Source organism: Chelonoidis abingdonii, chromosome 8, assembly GCF_003597395.2.
Source record: "Chelonoidis abingdonii isolate Lonesome George chromosome 8, CheloAbing_2.0, whole genome shotgun sequence".
Lineage (NCBI taxonomy): Eukaryota > Metazoa > Chordata > Testudines > Testudinidae > Chelonoidis > Chelonoidis abingdonii.
Window position 1 is genome coordinate 99,318,069 of NC_133776.1, and position 19,881 is coordinate 99,337,949.

At 41.2% G+C, this 19,881-nt stretch overlaps 1 protein-coding gene across 6 annotated transcripts in view; it reads left to right on the forward strand.

Moving 5' to 3' along the window:
* ATP11C (ATPase phospholipid transporting 11C (ATP11C blood group)) overlaps window positions 1-19,881 on the forward strand; it is a 118,205-nt gene that overhangs the window by 73,190 nt on the left and 25,134 nt on the right. For 5 of the 6 annotated variants that reach the window (XM_075068870.1, XM_032773213.2, XM_075068867.1 and 2 more), the window contains 13 exons: window positions 399-480; window positions 854-1,004; window positions 2,008-2,205; window positions 5,289-5,450; window positions 6,466-6,620; window positions 7,526-7,597; window positions 8,259-8,332; window positions 11,233-11,336; window positions 12,365-12,546; window positions 14,231-14,494; window positions 15,220-15,394; window positions 16,906-17,008; window positions 19,279-19,424. In XM_075068870.1, the coding sequence (XP_074924971.1) occupies window positions 399-480; window positions 854-1,004; window positions 2,008-2,205; window positions 5,289-5,450; window positions 6,466-6,620; window positions 7,526-7,597; window positions 8,259-8,332; window positions 11,233-11,336; window positions 12,365-12,546; window positions 14,231-14,494; window positions 15,220-15,394; window positions 16,906-17,008; window positions 19,279-19,424 (1,868 nt within the window). The remainder of the gene's footprint in view (window positions 1-398; window positions 481-853; window positions 1,005-2,007; window positions 2,206-5,288; window positions 5,451-6,465; window positions 6,621-7,525; window positions 7,598-8,258; window positions 8,333-11,232; window positions 11,337-12,364; window positions 12,547-14,230; window positions 14,495-15,219; window positions 15,395-16,905; window positions 17,009-19,278; window positions 19,425-19,881) is intronic. The other variant, XM_075068869.1, reaches the window with a different exon arrangement.

The following is a 19,881-nucleotide window of genomic DNA, read 5'->3' on the forward strand; positions in this document are numbered from 1 at the left end:
ACATTTGTTTGCCAATTCTACTAATACCCTTGTATATACACACTTATATGCAGCTATCTTTCCCCCTCTTCAGTTTGTACAAGCCATTGTGATAGATGAAAATGTTTGCTAAATGTAACAAACTTTGTACAGAAATAAATTATGCTCTGGGAATCTATTTGGGAGTTCACACCTCTCATCAGCATTCACATGATTTGTTGTGGCCCTTGTGTTAGCATTATTCGATACCACTGGGGATTCCTTGCTTACATAACAATGCATAACACGGGTAATTCCACTATCTGTGAATAATGAATCTAAAACACTATGCAAACATTAATACACCTCACCGACAAGTGAGAGGTAGGCTTGCAACTCAGAAAGGGAACGATTACAAGTGATGCTTTAATGTTCTGTAGGAGTTGCGGTTTATACTGGAATGGAAACAAAAATGGCTTTGAACTACCAAGGAAAATCACAAAAACGGTCAGCTGTAGAAAAGTAAGTGTGCTTCAGAAAAAGAAAAGTTTATAACAACTGTTCGTTTCCTTATGGGTTCATTTGTGCAGAAATAATCCCATTATTTGCTGCCTTTTGTTTCCGATATACTCTCTGTAGAAAATCTGTATATTGGGTTAAGCGTGTCTCTTAAAAAGCTACAGCATTGTCAGATTTTAAAAAGTATTACTCCAGGCTTATGCTTTACTGGGTGAGAAGTATTACAAATCCTGGGTTTGACCCTAAAGGTCAGGGCTGTCAGAAGCAGTATTCTAGAGTTTCCCTTTTAAAAACAAGAATAGTCTAATCCTGATTGCTTGCGTGATTGACTATTAGAAATAGCTGCATGGATTTTAAAAATAAATCTATTTTTCAGATCAATCAACGCCTTCTTGATAGTGTATTTATGCATCTTAGTGAGTAAAGCTACAGTGTGCACCACTCTGAAATACATCTGGCAGAGTAATCCGTTTAATGATGAACCATGGTATAACCAAAAGACAATAAAAGAAAGAGATACGTTCCAGGTAAATGGGGTTGTGTTTCAGGATCTCCTCTAGCTTTATTTATTCTGACAGTTTTGTTTAATATGCGAACCCCTGTCTTCCCTGCATGTTGTTTGGAATACATACTAAGGAAGGTACTATCAATCTCTAGGCTCTTTTTTTCCTTTTGCTTGTAATTATTTCCTGTCTCAGCTGCTCCATGCCACTCTTTTATGTACAAGAATGCTTGGGAGTGGTTGGGCAAAACGCGGCTGAGGAAGACTCAGATGCTAAAGCTTCCCACGTATTGGTGTTCTTCTCATACAGAACGTGTGTGCCAACCATTTATGTTTCTAAATGGCTTCCTCTTATTTGCTGACAAAAGACAGATAAATAGAATTTTGGCCACCGAGATGTACTTAAACACAGTAGCACATGCTTGGTCCATATCTGAACTCCAGCCAGTTTTTCAAACTTGACTATATAAATTTAGACTGGGGCCACTTTCATTAGGTGTCTAAATATGGATGTAAGAGTTTGAGGTTTTAGGTAGCCAGGCTTGAAAAAGCTGGACTGGTGTCTCAACTTACCTTATTTGCTTTCAGAGTTTTAGGAGATCTTGTGATTTCGCTTACAGCAGTTGTACGGTAGTGTAGCGCTTCTGACATCAAAGCAGTTTCTCCTGATTTAAACTTGTTCAAGTGAGATCAGAATCAGGCCTTTAGTATTTACAGAACGGTGTTTGGATACAGCGTTGATTTAGACAGGTCTTATGGTTGTGAATAAAATGCTAGCATGAGCTAAATTCTCTTCAGTTACAACTCCGTGCAAGTCAGTGAGGTTGCCAAGATGGAACTGAGAGCAGAATTTGGTCCATTAACCTTAGTTTTCTCAAGAGTTTTATTTTTCATATCGAGTTCTCTTTTCACCACTGAAAATAAAATCTAATTAGAACCTTGAATATGTTGTTGTCGTTGATGCCTGTATCTGGCTGAATTGGATATCTGATTGGTACATGCTGCCTCTTTTTATTTTTCCTTTGCAGATCTTAAGAATGTTCACAGACTTCCTGTCATTTATGGTTCTGTTCAATTTCATTATCCCAGTCTCCATGTACGTTACTGTAGAAATGCAAAAATTCTTGGGCTCCTTCTTTATTGCTTGGGATAAGGAGATGTATGATGAAGAAATCAAGGAAGGGGCACTGGTGAATACCTCGGACCTCAACGAAGAACTCGGTCAGGTCAGAACATGCTCTCCATTTGTGCTAACTGAAAATTGGATGCCTGGACAATGTCTCATGGTAAAACTGTGCAACTCTTTCTTGGACTAAAACAACTATAGTGAAATCCCTCCTGTAGAACCTGTGGGCCAGAACTTCAGCTATGAAGCTAATTTGGGCCATGGTGCTACTTAGAGCAGTTTCGTGTCTGCTTTTAGTTTCATCTGGCTGCCTTCCATGGCCATGGGCTGTTCTAGCAGCCAGGAATCACTGGAGCATAGAGGCATACTAGCCATGGGTATAGTAGTTTCATCTTTTATCTGTGCTTTGATTAGGAAACAATCGTCTTTGGCACTTAGAGAGACAGATGATGTTGTTTATTTTGCTTAGTTTCCTATTGTTAGGAAACTCTGATGCAATATTTGTGTGGATTTAGATTTGTATACAATATGTAATTCCCTCCCTTCTGGTGGTTCTGCTCACCATTCTAGAAACATCTAGGTGCTTAGGGAAATACTCCAATATCCAAAACCTAGAGGCATAAAAGCTCTGGAGTATTGATTCAAGTGGGGGATTTATGGCAGTGGTTCTTAGTCAGGGGTACATGTGGGGGTTCTCCAGGGGTACTTCAACTCATCTAGATATTTGCCTAGTTTTACAACAGGCTACCTAAAAAGCGCTAGTAAAGTCAGTAGGAACTAAAATTTCAAACAGTGACTTGTTTATAGTGCTCTATATGCTAAATTCTGAAATGTAAGCACAATATTTATATTCCAGTTGAGTTATTTTGTAATCATATGGTAAAAATGAGGAAGTCAACAATTTTTCAGTAATCGTGGGCTGTGACACTTATATTTTTAGGTCTGATTTTGTAAGCAAGCAGTTTTTAAGTGAGGTGAAACTTGGGGGTACACACAAGAGAAATCAGACTCCTGACAGGGGTACAGTAGTCTGGGAAGGTTGAGAGCCATTTTTATGGTTTATGGTACCGTTAGAGGAAGTCTGTTAGAAGTGATTTAATCCTACTGTGTTGTCACTGTACCAGATTAACATTAACTTTTTAATGAGACCATCTAAAGTAGAAGTTAAAAACATTACTCTATAAATTAATTAAAACAAAGAGAAGTCACATATGGCTGCAGGGCAGGACAGAACATAAGAATGACCATACTGGATCAGACCAAACATCCATCTGCCTGGTACCCTGTCTTTCGATAGTGGCCTATGCCAGGTGACCCAGAGGGAATGAACAGAACAGGGAATCATCAAATGATCCATCCCCTGTCGCTCATTCCCAGCTTCTGGCAAAGAGAGGCTTGGGACACCATCCCTGCCCATCCTGGCTAATAGCCATTGATGGACCTATCCTGCATGAACTTATCTAGTTCTGTTTTGAACCCTGTTATAGTCTTGGCCTTAGAGAGAGAGAGAGAGAGAGAGAGATCTGACTGCTGTGTTTGTGCCACTACTGCAGCCTTCAGCAGTTCTGAAAAATCATTAGAAAGTCAGTGCTGCATTCTCCCTTATTAAAATCATTCTCCCTTATTAAAAACCTTTGTCTGTCTGCTAATCACTCATCTACCTGTCAAGATATAACTGTAACTATTTTTGGTGGCAGTTTAAGTTGAGTGTGCTACTCTTTGCTTCTGAAAACTAGATGAGGTTATAAATTGCATGTGCAATTTCTTTTGTACATGCAAATTATCATGCAGTTTGTTTCCACATAGAAGAACGTCAAACCCTAACTGCATGTCAATAATTTGTTCACTTTCCTTGAATTAATTAAAAATTAAAAATTCTCTGTAAGCTTTCTCTGTGCAGGTTAATGAGGAAAGTGTGATTCTGGTAACCTTGCACTGCATGCATTTGTTCTGCAACTGTTCTACTACTGTTTTCTCTGCACTGCTGGGACTCTTAAGTGGCTAATGTTTCACTCGGATCAACCACAACAGCGCAGTGCAATTGGTAGTACTGTAGTATACCCTACTTTTGTTCCTGTAAAGAAAACATTTAATTTGAAACAACTGTTAGCTAATTTAATTGCATTGTCAACGTAAAACTCCCATAAAGCAAAAAAATGAGTTTGTACCTCTAGCACTGATTAAACAGCTGCTGTGCCTTTTAAAATAAAGGCCTTGGCTACACTGGCGCTTTACAGCGCTGCAACTTTCTCGCTCAGGGGTGTGAAAAAAACACACCCCTGAGCGCAGCAAGTTACAGTGTTGCAAAGTGCCAGTGTAAACAGTGCCCCAGCGCTGGGAGCGCGGCTCCCAGCGCTGCAAGCTAATTCCCACGGGGAGGTGGAGTATGTGCAGCGCTGGGAGAGCTCTTTCCCAGCGCTGGCACCACGACCACACTCGCACTTCAAAGCGCTCCTGTGGCAGCTCTTTGGAGTTTTGAGTGTAGCCAAGCCCGCAGTTTACTTTGCACAGTGTTATACTATATGCTTCCTTGTTGCACTTTTCTCAGCTGGGACAGTGAAAATCAGTGAGTCAATTTCCATTTTCTTACATATAAAATCCCTCTCATTTCCATGTTCTCAGACCTCCCCATGTGAGTTCAGGCATTGCAGAGGAATGTTTGTTTGTTTAAAAGCAAGTGTTCAAAATGGAATATCTTTTTTTTGTTGTTGTTGGAAAAATGTATGGAAACTTTTTTTTGTATTGATCAATAGGTTTGCTAAAAACTTTAAAAAATCAACATTTTGGTCTTTTGATTTGATTCAATGCTAAGTACAGCACCGTTTGAGAAAGATTAGCCAGGGGAACAGATGGTTGAGAGGGAGTAAACAGGGGCTGTAAGACAAGTTCTCTGAGAGTTTTTAAAACCTAAACAGAGCAATTGTGTAATGACTTGGAAGCAGAGGAGTTGTTCTGGGAATGGGTGCAATATTGTCTTCCTTTGTATTAATGTACCTTACTCCAAACTTCGAAGTCCAAGTTAACTAGTGCCAATAGTTCTCTCGTGGATCAGGTCTTACTAATTAAGTTGCCGGTTAGTCTCCTTTTTTCAGTGCTGCCTCAGCTTCTTTCTTTTAGACAACAATGAAAGCCGGGAGTGTAGTGAAGAAAAAGTACAGCAGTGACTTCCTCTCTTTCTTTTAGGTCGAGTATGTGTTCACAGACAAAACTGGAACCCTTACTGAAAACAGCATGAAGTTCATTGAGTGCTGCATAGATGGACACAAGTACAAAGCCGGCATTTCAGAGGTGGATGGGTTCTCTCACACGGATGGGCCCCTGAAATATTATGGGAAAGCAGAAAAGGTAGAACTGGGCTTCTGTAACGTCTATATTTTCACTATCTGCTCCAGTTTTCTAAGAGTTAACAATAACCAGAGATGGGTGCAAGTGTAAAAATTCAGACACCAATTTTGAACACCTGTAAGTTTGGCAGTGTTCAGAACCCATGTTTGGGTTCAGCCCCTTAGAGACACTTTGAAAAACTGGCTTGCTCTGTCCAATCTCTTCCATCCCCCAAGTTCAGGAGGGTTTGGATCTGAGAGTTTGGTTTAGGTTCCTTCTTTAGCTATTACTCTTGGACACTGTACCTTGAGTTTGTGTAGCAGTAATGACGAGTGCAGGGGAGAGCACATATCCATTTTCAGGAATCGATCCCATCCTTTGTCTAACCAAGACCACGCTAAATAGAGTTGTAGCAGAAGTGCTGTTCAGCTGCTTTGCTAAAGTGGCATCACAGCAGAGAACTAGAAGCATTGCAATAAAATAAATGATTGAACCAGAGTGCTGATTTTTATTGTCTGCCTTGTTCGATCTTCATTTTACCCCTGCATCCTGCTGAAATGAATTCGCGCTCTGTTACGTTTGAGCAGTTTCTGTCTGATTATGGAGCCATTAAAGATACCTGCCATGTTTTGCAAGAGTAGGACTTTGCATCAGTGTCGTTGGCTCAGTTTCTCATCCCGTCAGCTGTTGTGCAGTTTGGTTGCTACTCTCCATCTCTGAGGCAATTCAGCGGTGGTACATTTTCAAAGTACCGTGGGATGAAAGACACCATGTAAATGAAGTTCCTATTAAAGGTGAGATTTTTCAAAGGTGGCTAACAGAGTTTAGAATTTGGGTGACAAACCTACATTGGCTCCTTTGAATAGTCCAGCCTAAAAGGTTGATAATTCTGACCAAATCCCGGTAGTTACGATTCAGCAGCTTAACTAGAATAATGGTTATTCTTACTTCTCACTGAAAATTAATCCTGTCTGGTACCCCAAGCAGGAAAAGAAGCTGGTAACTAAAGCGTTTCCTGTATTTTGATTCTGCTTAGTGTCGAGAAGAGCTGTTCCTCCGTGCCTTGTGTCTGTGCCATACGGTTCAAATCAAAGAAGGAGACAACGTAGATGGATTGAGAGTAAACCAGGAGCGCTGGACCTATATCTCCTCTTCACCAGATGAAATAGCTTTGGTTAAAGGCGCCAAAAAGTAAGGGAGTTGAGTCTGTTTTCAGCACTGAAGAGTTTTCTTACTCTTGTAACTAACTTGTGCTGTTGAGTGCGACTTAATGGAACCCAAAAGTTACTCTATGAGTTTTTCATAATAAAATGCTCATGGGCCAGTAATTGACAAGGAGGACTGTAGAGTGTAGAAAGCGCAATGGGAAAAACTGTTGTCTGGCCTGGTCCAGAGCCAACAGGAGTCTTTCAATAGGTGAATGAGTTTTTTGTGCTTCATTCGGTTTTGGATCAGGCCCACAGCAGAGTTGTGCTTAATCAATATATGTATCTTTACTGAACAACTTCACAATAAGCAAAGGTTTGCACATCACAGTGTATTTTGGGGATTCTCTTCAGTAGAACGGTGTCCCAGGTTGCTTGAGTAAACAGAGCCGTACTGTGTCCAAGTTCCCTGGGATACTGGCAGGTTCTGCTGCATTGTAGAAGACGCAGTCAATGAATGCTGCATGTGTATCAACGCAAAATTACTTCCTTTTTGTGCAGTGGAAAAAAACTCTAAGGAGACAAAGCAGCCCCATGAAGACCACCCTTTTTAGCCCTTTCTGATGTGCTTGTATTACCGTATTGCTATTTGAAGGGATAATAGCAGACCAAGCAGGTCTATTTTTGCCATGAATGTAACACAGTGTGCACATGTGTTAAGTCACACGGCCTATAGAGACCTCAGAGTTTTCTAGGCTCTGATCCACTTCTCCTTAAGAGTGTAGAAATCGGGAAATGCAGAGAATAGCCTAGTGAACTACTGAAATACATGGACTGGATGCTGTAGCCCAGCTCACGTTTCAGAATATGGAAATGAAAATGAGAATGTTACACATGTAAATTACGTATCAGTGTTTTTCAAGGTCTTTCTGTCCTCTCGTTTGTTGACAGGTATGGTTTCACTTTTCTAGGACATGAAGCTGATTACATGAAAGTACAGAACCAAAAGAATGAAATTGAAAAGTAAGCGCAGCTGCATTGTGGTGAGGAATATTGTTCACGCTAACTGAACGCTCTCTGCCAGGTGGCAGCTTGCACGTGGTTTTGATTAAACTCAGGAAAAATGGTAAATGCTGCAGGGTGGAAACAATGCAACAGGCTGTGTCCAGACTGATAACTGCATGAAAGCTGGTCTGAATTACAGAGCACCTGGCAGCAGAGAATTGGCTGAAAAATTAAATTGGTTGCAGCTTTTGCTGAATAACAGATCAGTCAAAGCCTAAAACAAGGTCCTGCGCCATGATTTGAAACCTGGAAGCTCTCTTGGATCTGTGGATTGTTGTGATAACCTCCTAGATGGTGAACGTGTGAGAGCTATTGCAACTACAAGCCTCAACTATACAAAGTCGAACCTTCGCGTAAACGTGTTGCGCTCTGTCTAATCACGTGACTCTTAATGATGGTAGTGGGCATTGTTCACCTGTCACGTAGAAATGACTTGTAGCTTGAATACCTATACCATATCTTTAATAAGGAAACTGGTCAGCTGGGACCTGATACTTGTTATCTAGCAAAGAGTTCTGCAGTTCATTCTTAGTGTGTTCTTATGTCTTACAATCGTCTACTGAATATCATTTTTAATTTTTTTCTCAAATTTCTAAGTTCTGTTCTTTCCTTTTTAAAGGTATCAGCTTCTTCACGTACTAAACTTTGATCCTGTCCGCCGCCGGATGAGTGTTGTTGTGAAAACCAGTACAGGTATTGTTAAAACAGTGGGTACCACTGTGTATCAAATATATGTCTTCATTTACTTTTGTACTGTGAATATATTAAAGATCTCCCATTACAGCACAGAAAAGCTAACCTGTTATGTTTCATGGGCCTTAGCCTCAGCTTCAAAATTCACTTGCACACTACCTGAGCGTCCAAAAATCTCTCATTTGCATGTGCAAATCTGGTAATGGCACTGCACTGGTACACATTTTACAAGCTCAGAGACACCTGCACATGAGAACTTGGCCCTTGAAGTGCGATAGTGAGATCAGTGGTCATATTTCTGATAGACCTTTACTGTGCATGCCCAAGCTAACACTGCAGGAAAGCCCACTGCAGAGTCCTAGAGAGGCGCAGTTTTTCTGACATACTTACGATGCTCTACAACAGGGGTAGGCAACCTTTGGCACACGTGCCCAAGGCAACATGCGAACTGATTTTCAGTGGCACTCACGCTGCCCGGGTCCTGGCCACTGGTCTGGGGGGCTCTGCATTTTAATTTAATTTTAAATGAAGCTTCTTAAACGTTTTTAAAACCTTATTTACTTGACATACAACAATAGTTTAGTTATATATTATAGACTTATGGAAAGAGACCTTCTAAAAACATTAAAATGTATTACTGGCACGCAAAACCTTAAATTAGAGTGAATAAATGAAGATTCGGCACGCCACTTCTGAGAGGTTGCTGACCTCTGCTCTATTAAAAGCAGTCAGTCTTGTTGGAATATGGCATTTCCTGGCATTTCCCTGGTAATATGACCATACAATTTTGTGCCACATTTGAGCCCAAACCAAGGGATCTGAGCTAGGAAGGACCCTTTTTTATTTTCTTTTGTGAATTTGAAAAATGATCCAATTGGTCATTTAAAAGAAAAATGTTTTTAGAGATCTAAAAGTGCCCAGAGAATTAGAAATTGGTGGCTCCAGATGCTTTTCTACGTTCAGACTCCTCCAGATTTTTATTTTAAGCTGAAGTTGTGCTGGTGTTTAGGTGCTATGGCATAACTTTGATCCCTCTAGGGGCAGAATAATTACAAATGACAGCTCTTTAATTTAGAAGTCTGGTTTGCTTGCTACACATGCCAACTTTGTTAAGACTTTCAATCCATATGCCCTTTGATGTGGTGGACCAAATCTAATCCTCGGGTAACCCTGACTTCAGTGACGTTACACCAGGCATGAATTTGTTGCAGTGTATCTGTGTGGCAACTAAATAATTCAAGGACATATACATCCCTGGGAACTGATTTGACTTGCTAGGCCATAGAAATGTGTCCTCAGAGCTGTTAATATCTCCTCTTTTTAATACGTACGCATGCATCCGTCCACACCACAACTCAGAGACCTGAGTACATAGGACATGGCATACTGTAATCCATCTGAAACAGCTGATAGATGGCAGGATCTAAAAAAATACATTCCAAACCATGTATAAGATGCTGAATTGAAGTATTTAGAACGAATCTCTAATATAAACAACTGTAATTGGATATTCTTATGATTGGATGCATCTATTTTTGCCCCTGTTTATTTTTCAGAATTGTACTTGATTGACCACCAGTATGAGTGAATACAGAATTAATAATTTCCTCCTAGGCTTTTCTATTGTGCTCATCACTGAGTACCTGAGTGCTTCACAAATATTAATGAATTTATTCTCATGACACCCCTGTGAGATGAGGGGATATATTAAGCCCATTTTACAGCTGCGGGGGTTGAGGCACAGAGAATATGGTCAAAAGTGTCCAGTAATTTTGGGTGCCTGATTTGAAATGCATAGGGCCTCATTTTTCAGAGGACTTAGCATTCTATAGCACATTTAGATATTCAAAGCACGGCTCCCATTAGTTTCAGTTGCAGCTATGAGTTCTCAGCTCTTCTACAAATCAAGCTTCAGGATCTCAGATTGAGCAGCTAGGAAATAAGCAACACACAATTTGTGACCGCCTGTGAAAAGCTTTAAGTGACTTGTTTAGCATCACCTAGGATGATGGCAGAGGCAGGGTAGAAGTTCCCCAGGGCACTATTCAAGTTCCTTAACTATGAGACCCTCTTGTCTCTTCCTGCAGTCTCCTGCCTCATTCACACAGTTTCCAGCTTCTGCAACCAGTGAAATAGAGAACCTACAAACAATTGCCACCTTCACTACACAGCCCTGTTTCATCCCCATACCAGGGTTCCATGCACTGAATACAGATGGGGTCCTGTGGAAAAAATATGTGATCACATAATTAACAGCTGTATGCAAACACACAAGAGGGCCAAATTAAAGTGATCTAATTTGTCCCATTCCCTTTCCCCCCCAGCACCCTTGGCTCTTGTCCCCTTTGTATTCAAATTAAGCAGCTTGCTCCTCCATGCTGCCTAGCTCCAACAGAGGGGGCTTTGAGAGCATAGGAAAGATGGGGGCTCCCTGCTCTCATTGCTGGTACCTGGCCTGGCCCACAGGAGCAGAGAGCTGCAGTGGCAAGGAAGGTGATGCTCAGCTCCTGAGTGAAGTGTGCCCAGCGCAGAAAGAATCTTTGGGAAAGATTCTGTTCCAAAGGCACCAGAGCTTTTGTTCTCAGAAATGGCTGAAATACTCAAAACATTCAGCCTGAGGCAGACATCCACAGCCTGGAAAACTGCAACCCAAACGGTTAGCGTCTGGCAAAGTTACAAGCAGCTGAAAGCATTGTCTTATAGTGGGCCTTGTCGTCCTTAATAATAGGTGGCAACCTTAATAGTGTTACCAGCATTACCAGCCCTGCCTATAACAGCTCCATTTGCAATCTTGCCATATTTCTTCTTTCCATCTAAGTTCACGGCTCATTGAAGACAACGGACTTTAAGTCTCACTACACATTTTGAATGCTTCAATCTTCTTTTTAATTCTGTTTTAGGAAAGTTCCTCCTATTCTGTAAAGGAGCAGACTCTTCTATTTTTCCAAGGGTGCAACGAGATGAAATACAACAAACTAAAGTGCACGTAGAACGTAACGCAATGGTAAGCGTGTACACAAAACTAGGTTTGTTCTTGTTGGAAGCGAAGTCTTTCTCCAAAGATAAAGCTCTGACCTTGGGTTGAGGAAAATGTGAGCTTTAGTTCTTGTTGTTTTGAAGTCCATGTCTGACTTGTTTCCTTTTCTGTTCTTCTGGCTTCCAACTTTATTTAACTTCAGATCTACTTATTCCTGATTCCTGTAGGATCTGATCATCTCCCAAGAAGTTAAAAACAGCAATAACAATAACATTTTCTCTCTTTTTTTTTCTTTTCTAGCCTTGTAGAGAAATCCTTGAATCAGTTTCTAGTTTTGTTTTGTGTGTGTGCTGTTTTGAGAAGCGTTTATCTAAATTGAGCTATATTGAGAGAAGAGGTTTTTAGTTAGGTCTGAATGTACTGAAGCTAGGGGCTTGTCTACACTACTGCGCGGGGTCGATCTAAAATACGCAACTTCAGCTACGTGAATAGCATAGCTGAAGTTGACGTACTTAGATGTTCTTACAGTGTCTTCACTGCGGTAAATCGATAATTTATGCTCTCCCATCGACTCCGCTTGCACTCTTTGTTCTGGTGGAGTACCGGAGTTGACGGGAGAGCACTCAGCAGTCAATTTATCGTATCTTTACAAGACGCGATAAATTGACCCCCGCTGGATCAGTCGCTGCCCACCAATCTGGCGAGTAGTGTAGACATGCCCTAGTATTCGTTCTTATCTCTTCTTCTTATACTGCAGTGTATTTAAAACAGCCTTGTTGTACAATTCCTTATTTCTTGTGACCTTATTACTGCTAAAGATGCTCAGTTCCACAGCTTATAATACATATTGTAATGTTCCATGTCCAAGGTTTGCCATGTGTGGAGATTAATGTATAAACAAAGAGGAAATGGTCCTTAAGATGTAGAATCACTTCTAACATTGGACCCAGTCTTTGCAGGCACTGTGTGACCTATAGAAACAAAAAGTAAAAATTCTAAGGTAGGGGCTGTTTAAGAAGTGTTTTTAGTGCACATATCCACTTCTCTGTTTCAAGGATGGATATCGAACTCTTTGTGTGGCCTTCAAAGAACTAACTCAAGAGGACTATAAAAAAATTAATGATCAGCTCAGTGAAGCGAAAATGGCTCTACAGGACAGAGAAGAAAAGATGGCCAGGATTTTTGATGATATAGAGGCCGACATGCATTTGATAGGGGCTACTGCAGTGGAAGACAGGTAAGATGGTGGCAAGCAAGCAGATGAAATATGAATGCTGTAGCTGTTCAGAATGGCGTAGTCTGTATCTCCCTCAGTCTGAAATTACCCTGAGAGTAATTTCAGGACAACGAGGGAAGGGTGGGTGAATGACCAGTGTGAGACCACTGAGCAGCAGTCTGTGCCATGACAGTCCACCGTGGTGCTTATTGAAAGCTGTGTGCTGATCCTAAGAAGAAGACAGAATGTCTAAAGCAATGATTTCATGGCACGTCCCACAACCAATTGCTTGTTTGCTAACAATATACTGGTTTAAACAGTAAGTACTCTAACATTTTAATCAGAAAAGCTTTCAGCATTATGCCCCTAATTTGTGTACCAAACTAATACAAATTTAGGTGCAGTTGCAGTAACTGTCTGTGTAAATTAGGCTATTGTTTATTTTTCACTCTGTGCTTCATGGCGCTAGTCAAAGAGTTGGGTGAAGTGGCTGAATGGAGGACTAGGAACTGCTGCGTTGTAATCCTGGCTCTAACGCTAAATCGCTCTGGACTCGCCTACACAGCAAAAAACCCCTCAGAGCTGCACATCTCATGAGTCTGAGCAGGGCCAGCTTTATGACCACGGGGCCCTGATTAGAATACTTGGCACAGGGCGTCTGCTCAAGGTTTTCCGCAGCACCAAAAGACCCCCTGCTGCCGAAATGCCGCCAAAGACCCGCTTAGGCGTGGGGCCCTTTTCGGCACAGGGCCCGATTCTGGAGAATCGGGTGAATCGGCTTAAAGCCGGCCCTGAGTCTGAGACTAGTCAGGCTTGTGCTATGGTATTAAAAATACCCATGTAGACATTTGTGTTTTAGCTGGAGCTCTGGGTCTGAAACCCGCCCCCTTCACCATGCTCTGAGACTCACTGCCAGGTTTGGTTTTTTTGGGGTGGAGTGGGGTGAGGGGAGAGGGCAAGGGGAGGGTTGCCATATAGATGTAACCTCTGTGACCTAGAGCAAATAATTTAACATCTTTGCCTCGTCTTTCCCGAATGTAAAATGAGAAAAGCTGTCAGCCTAAAAAGCTTTTGTGGATTAAATGGTTAACGTTTGCTAAAATAAATAAGGTTAATTAAGTGAAAAGTATTGTTATTGGACCCATTCCTGAAGTCCTTCCTGGGACTAACCACCCGTCAGACTTTACCCCACATTCTGCCACAAAACTCTCACCTACTTTCCTGTAGGAATTTGTTCAGTGGGTGCTGCAATATAGTCAGACTTCTTTCAGTTTAAAGTTTATCTGAAAGCTGCCTTGCTGGGTGGGTTATTTTATTCAGCCCCGTGCAAAGCGTGGTATGTAGCACTGGTGATATTAATGTACGCTGGCAAAGTACTATGCTGATTTTAGCTAAAGATGTCATAGTTGGTCCATAAGTCAGTCTTTGGTAAACAGCAAGTGGGTTTATTTGCTCCCACTGGAAATTTTTAGCAATCTATAAACCACACTCATGTAATGTAGCACTTCTGTCCCCTCTAGTAGCTAGGGTGGTTTGTCTGCTGCTGCCTCTAGGTATTTATCTGAGGCAATAAAGGCTGGTGGGTTTTAGATCTAGATCCTCTCCAGGCTCATTGTAACATGCACGAATCGTTCTCCATGAATTCTGAGGAGAAATAGTCTTTTTAAAGTAAATGAGATGGCTAATGTATTGCCTCAATGTACAGACTCCAGGAGCATGCGGCGGAAACCATTGAGGCCCTGCAAACAGCAGGCATGAAGGTCTGGGTGCTGACTGGGGACAAGATGGAAACTGCAAAATCCACCTGCTATGCCTCCAGGCTCTTCCAGACAAACACTGAATTACTGGAGCTGACCACAAAAATGATGGGAGACAGCGACAGGAAAGAGGAGCGATTACACGAACTGTTGCTAGAGTATCATAAAAAGCTGCTGCAGGATTTCCCCCAAAATAGCGGAAAGCTTAAAAGGTGCGAGAGAGCATGTGGGCAGTTTGTGTCTGGATAACTGCCCTCAGTGAATGCTTAAAAGGAAGGGAGATGATTTAGCCTCGGTCCTGCAATCCCATGTGTGCAGGGGAAGAGCTCTGGATTTCAGGGGGACTGTCTCTGGGAATGGGTGTCCTCCACCTGAATCACATTGCAGGACTGGGCCCTCTCTGCCTAACTGAGCACTCACACACGCTGAGCATGCACACATTCACACACATTGAGCACATGCACACTCTCACACATGCACACTCATGCACGTTCACACTCACGCACACTGAGCATGTGCACATTCACACATGCTGAGCACATGCACACTCAGACACGCACACTCACGCATGTGCACACTCATCTCCAGCAATCAGACCTGTTTTCGTTTAGAAAGTATCAGAGGGGCAGCCGTGTTAGTCTGGATCTGTAAAAAACGACAAGAGTCCTGTGGCACCTTATAGACTAACAGACGTATTGGAGCGTAAGCTTACTTCATCAGATGCATGAACCCATGCATCTGCTGAAGTGGGTATTCACCCATGAAAGCTCATGCTCCAATATGTCTGTTAGTCTATAAGGTGCGACAGGACTCTTTGTCGCTTTTGTTTAGAAACCATTTCTTTGTTGCTCAGATAACAACACAGAAATGACTAAATTGACTTCTTAGAAACTTAAAGCTCAGACTTTCAAGTCGTCTTTTTCTGCTTGTGTTATAGGAGCTGGACGGTGAGCCAAGAATATGGACTGATTATAGATGGCTCAACGCTGTCGCTGATATTAAATCCTTCTCAGGATTCCAGTTCCAGTAATTACAAAAGTATTTTCCTACAGATTTGCCTGAAGTGTACTTCAGTTCTGTGTTGTCGGATGGCTCCTTTGCAGAAAGCCCAGGTAAGTGCTGTCGGTACACTGGTAGGCTCATTTTGCAGGAGGCAGCAGCTGCAGGCTCTTTTGGGTGTTACTTGCAGCACACGTCAGTAGTTAGAACAACTAATCAGCTTGGATCATAGCTGCAAACTTTCCAATCTCCATGTGTATAGAGGGGTGCCCAAATCCATATTTAGGCATCTATACACAGTGGTTTGATTTTTTTCAGGGGTGTTGGACACATGTTGCGCGGGCTATAAGTCAGTGTATAACTTGGCCCCTGGATAGGCTGCAAGCTGGGGCAGCGGCTGTCTTCCAATACCTAAGCACAGACAAATGCTCCAGAATGTATGTGCTCTAGATGCAAAAGATTCCCACTGGAAACAAGGCTAAGTGGTTACTCTGCATGTGAGAAACAATTATTCTGTACCTTAAAGTGAAGCTATCTTGCTGTATATAAGTAAAAACTCTTAATTTAGCCAAAAAAAAAAAAAAAAGGGAGGGGGGGAAATCATGTAACTATGAAAAACTTGTACCATGTAACTGGACCTTCAGCAAGTGCTATCTGATTTCCTTTTCCAAAGGACAGATGCTACCAGAGGTATTTCAGCAGGTCTATTAAAAAACCCTCTGATGGCTTTGATTTAACAGACTGTCTTCTGAACCACAAAATTTAACAGAATTCACTCATCTGACTTTAGTTTATTTTATTTTTGGGCTGTGTAGAAGCCTTTTCCGTGCGTTGGTGTATTTGTGCCACAGTCTTGTCTTTCATAGATGTACTTACTATTTCCTGGAACTATTTTTACAAACGCTTTGAAGCTCAACTCACCTATAAATAAAGGGACAGACTGACCGATCTGTTTGATTCCATTCTAAGTTCTGAAAATAGGATTTTATGACTTTTCCACAACTGATAATATCAAAAGGTCATAAATAGTGTGTTTCCTGCACTGCTCTGGGGACATAGGATGCGACCAGCTGCTTCATGACTTAGTGTCACATTAAACACATGGGAGTCGCATCCTTGTAACTGAGGGCAGAGTCTGACATTTGTAATGGAAGGAAGGGTACCACTGATTTATATCCCGGCATTTCAGCTCTACAAAGTTAATTCCAGCGCCAGCTCTTGGTGATGACCATGATAAAACTCCCATTGGCCTCAATGGGATTATTTCAGGCCTCGATCTTAAACAGTTTAAAAGGGAAAAGAAGAAAAAAAAATAGACCCATTGCAGTTCACATGGCTGCAGTTTGATTGTGTTAACTGGAATTGGATCTAGTTGGGTGGGCTTTTAGGACAACTAGAAAATCCTCGCAGGATTTAAAACGAAGACTGCACTGAATCTCAACCCTGTGTGAATTAGTTTGAATCACTTTGTTGAACAGCCAACCTGATGTCAACCAGAAAAAAACGTGTGAGGCTGTTGTCTCCTGGCCAATACTGTATGTGCTGAGTTACTCAAGAATGCTTGAAAGAACAATTGAATCTTTGGACATTTCTGCTGACCTGTTGTGTATTTTAATTTTTTTAGATCGTTAGAATGGTGAAAAACTCCAAGGGCAATCCAATAACACTATCAATAGGAGACGGTGCCAATGATGTTAGCATGATCTTGGAAGCACATGTTGGAATAGGTGAGAAATGTGTGGAAATCATAATACCTCACTCTAGTACAGCTCTCTCCATCAGTAGCTCTCAAAGCGCTTCATAAAGGAGGCCATTAGTTTCTTTTTACAGATGGGGAAACTGAGCCACAGAGAAGGGATGTGACTTGCCCAAAGTCACCCAGCAGGCCAATGGCAGAGCTAGGAATAGACCCCAGGTCTCTGGAGTCCCTTTCCACTAGGCCACACTGCCTCCTCATGAGAAGAAAATAAATAAAATACAAAATAGATAGAATGTACTATGTCCTTTAAGCCTTGAAGTTGGGAAATAATGTATGGACATATAGAAGCTGGTGGTTTCTTTACTTGATATAGAGTAAAACAGGTCGCCAGACCCTTTAGTGCCCCATAGGCATTTCTGAAAACTTTGCCCCAGTCTGTTTAGCTTGAAGACATGCCTGTTTATTGGTCAGTTGAGGGAGATGGTCAGTGAACACCTTTGCTTTCACATGGCCTGACCTTGCTCCCATTGCAGTCAATGACAAAACTCTTGAATAAAGCAGGAACCAAAACGGACCCATGAAGCATTAACATTAGAGCTGTGATGCACTTGAAGTATCTTTAAACACATGGCTTTACACTCTTAGTGCAGCATACAGGGATTTGCTAACTTCTGGTAACAGGGAGTGCCTGTCCAGTTTCCCACTGCTGAAAATATGAGATAGTTGTAAAGGTTTTTGACTTGTTCTGCCTAAACCTTGTTTGCAAGATGAGAAATCAATTCTTAAGAGTTTAGATTACAGGATTTTAAAATATTAGTAAAGTATAATAATAAGTATTTCTGAATGCTAAGGGTTAAATCCTGGGCCCATTAAAGCCAATGGGAGTTTTGCCATTGACTTCAAAATAACCAAGATTTCTCCCTAAGAAAATATTTGCTTCTTTCTCAAGGTACATGGGAAACTTTTATTTAAAGCAAGATACCCGATTTATAAGTAAATAAGCTACATTTTCCATTCAGAAAATACAGGGCCCAATTCAGGGGTCATGCAAATTGCATGGATCAGTTTGTCATACCGTAGATTTAAGAGGAAAAATACTGTTTTCACAGCAATTTGGCAATCAGTATAAAATGAGCTCAATATCAATGTCCGATTGTTGCAAGGAGGGAATGTAGCAGTCAAAGCGATGAAGGTGTGAGATAATATCGGTTCATTCCTGCTTTCTTGCATCTTCTTCTGGGTTTTCCTGTTGTATCCCACTCAAGCCCAGTTCTGTTCCCATTGAAATCAATGGAGGTTTTCTATTGATGGCAATGGAAACAGGACTAGGCAGCAGGTTAAATCAAATGTCTCTCTACTTTTGTCATCATCATTGTTAACTTTGGGCCTGAAAGTGTAATTGGATTAGCACCTAATTAGCCCAGCTGGGCTGAAATTGGCCTATATTCTTTAATTGGATGTTTGTAAATTCATTGGAATGCGGTTTTGCTGGTTACAGCTGGTTGTAATTCACCACAGTGGATCAAAATCTACTTTCCAAAGATTGATTTCCAATGATGTTGTTGTGTTTGCCCCTTTCTTATGACTGATCTCATGTTGGAACCAAACTGAGATTTTCTCTAATGCTGCCAGAGGTAGTAGAAATATTAGAGAACTTGAGTGTCACTGAGACGGGAAGGATGGAAAAGAAAAGATGGAGTCATCCTTCCTGGCGATTGAAATGTCTCGTTACCTCCAATAAATGGAATCGTCTTCTCATACAGCTTCCTTTGTCATTTACTGAATGTGTCTGTCAATTGAACAAAACCAGCTGTCTTGAGCTCAGCTGTATAATGGGGATGGCTTAGTATTCTATGTGTCTTCAGTGAAATAACTAGACTGCACGAACTATGTGTTTACATGCTGGCAAGGATGCAGGCAAAACTCAACTCCCACTCTTTAACCGGCCGATAAACTCCATTCCTTGCAGTTTCTTTTGTTAGGACCTGCTGGATAAGAATTTGAAAGCAAAAGACCTTATTGTTATGAAGGACAGTAATGATCCCATGGAGTGTTAGGATTTTGCTTCCTAGTTTACCTATCTGGAGCTCTCCACCCCAGAATGGCACTGCCTAGCACATTGGGATCCTTGGGGAGGTGACAAGTGCTTCCTTCAGATAAAAGTTATTAAATCAGCAAGTCTTTTATATATATTTATTGTCATTTGGAAAGTTAAACTGTGTTGGCAAATCTAGTGGCTGGTCTGAATCTAAATTCCAGTACCCTGGAAATCGCTCACCATATTGATGTGTCATTCAGGTATAAAAGGCAAAGAAGGTCGTCAGGCAGCAAGAAACAGTGACTACGCGGTTCCAAAGTTTAAGCATTTAAGAAAATTGCTACTAGCACATGGGCATTTATACTACGTGAGAATAGCACACCTTGTACAGTATTTCTTCTATAAGGTATGTGTTTACATTCAACTAACAAAGCTCAGGTCATTGAACACTATTCAGGCATTTTTCCCCTTTAATATTGACAAAGTCCGCAAAAGTTTGGTTTGTAATCCTTTTTTGTAGGTCAGTTTTCTTGGTAGCTTTAAAAGTATATATCAGTACTTATATACGTCTTACAATTACGGGTTGTTCAATGTGTGTTAATCTTCTGCTGTAGTGCTTGTCCCAGTGCCCACTGTAAATATTACAGCTGTATTGTTTGTCGTTCCATAGCAACAAAAAGATGGTCCCAAGAGTTTACAATCCAACTAGCATTAGCTTCATGTTTCATAGCCAGATTTTTAGCCTTAAACGTTTTCTATGTGATAATATAGTAAATATGAAGCATAATTCAGATTTATATTGAAAAATCAAGCAGCCCTTAAGAACACAAGATGCTTCTCTACTAAAATCTGTCTCTAATTTT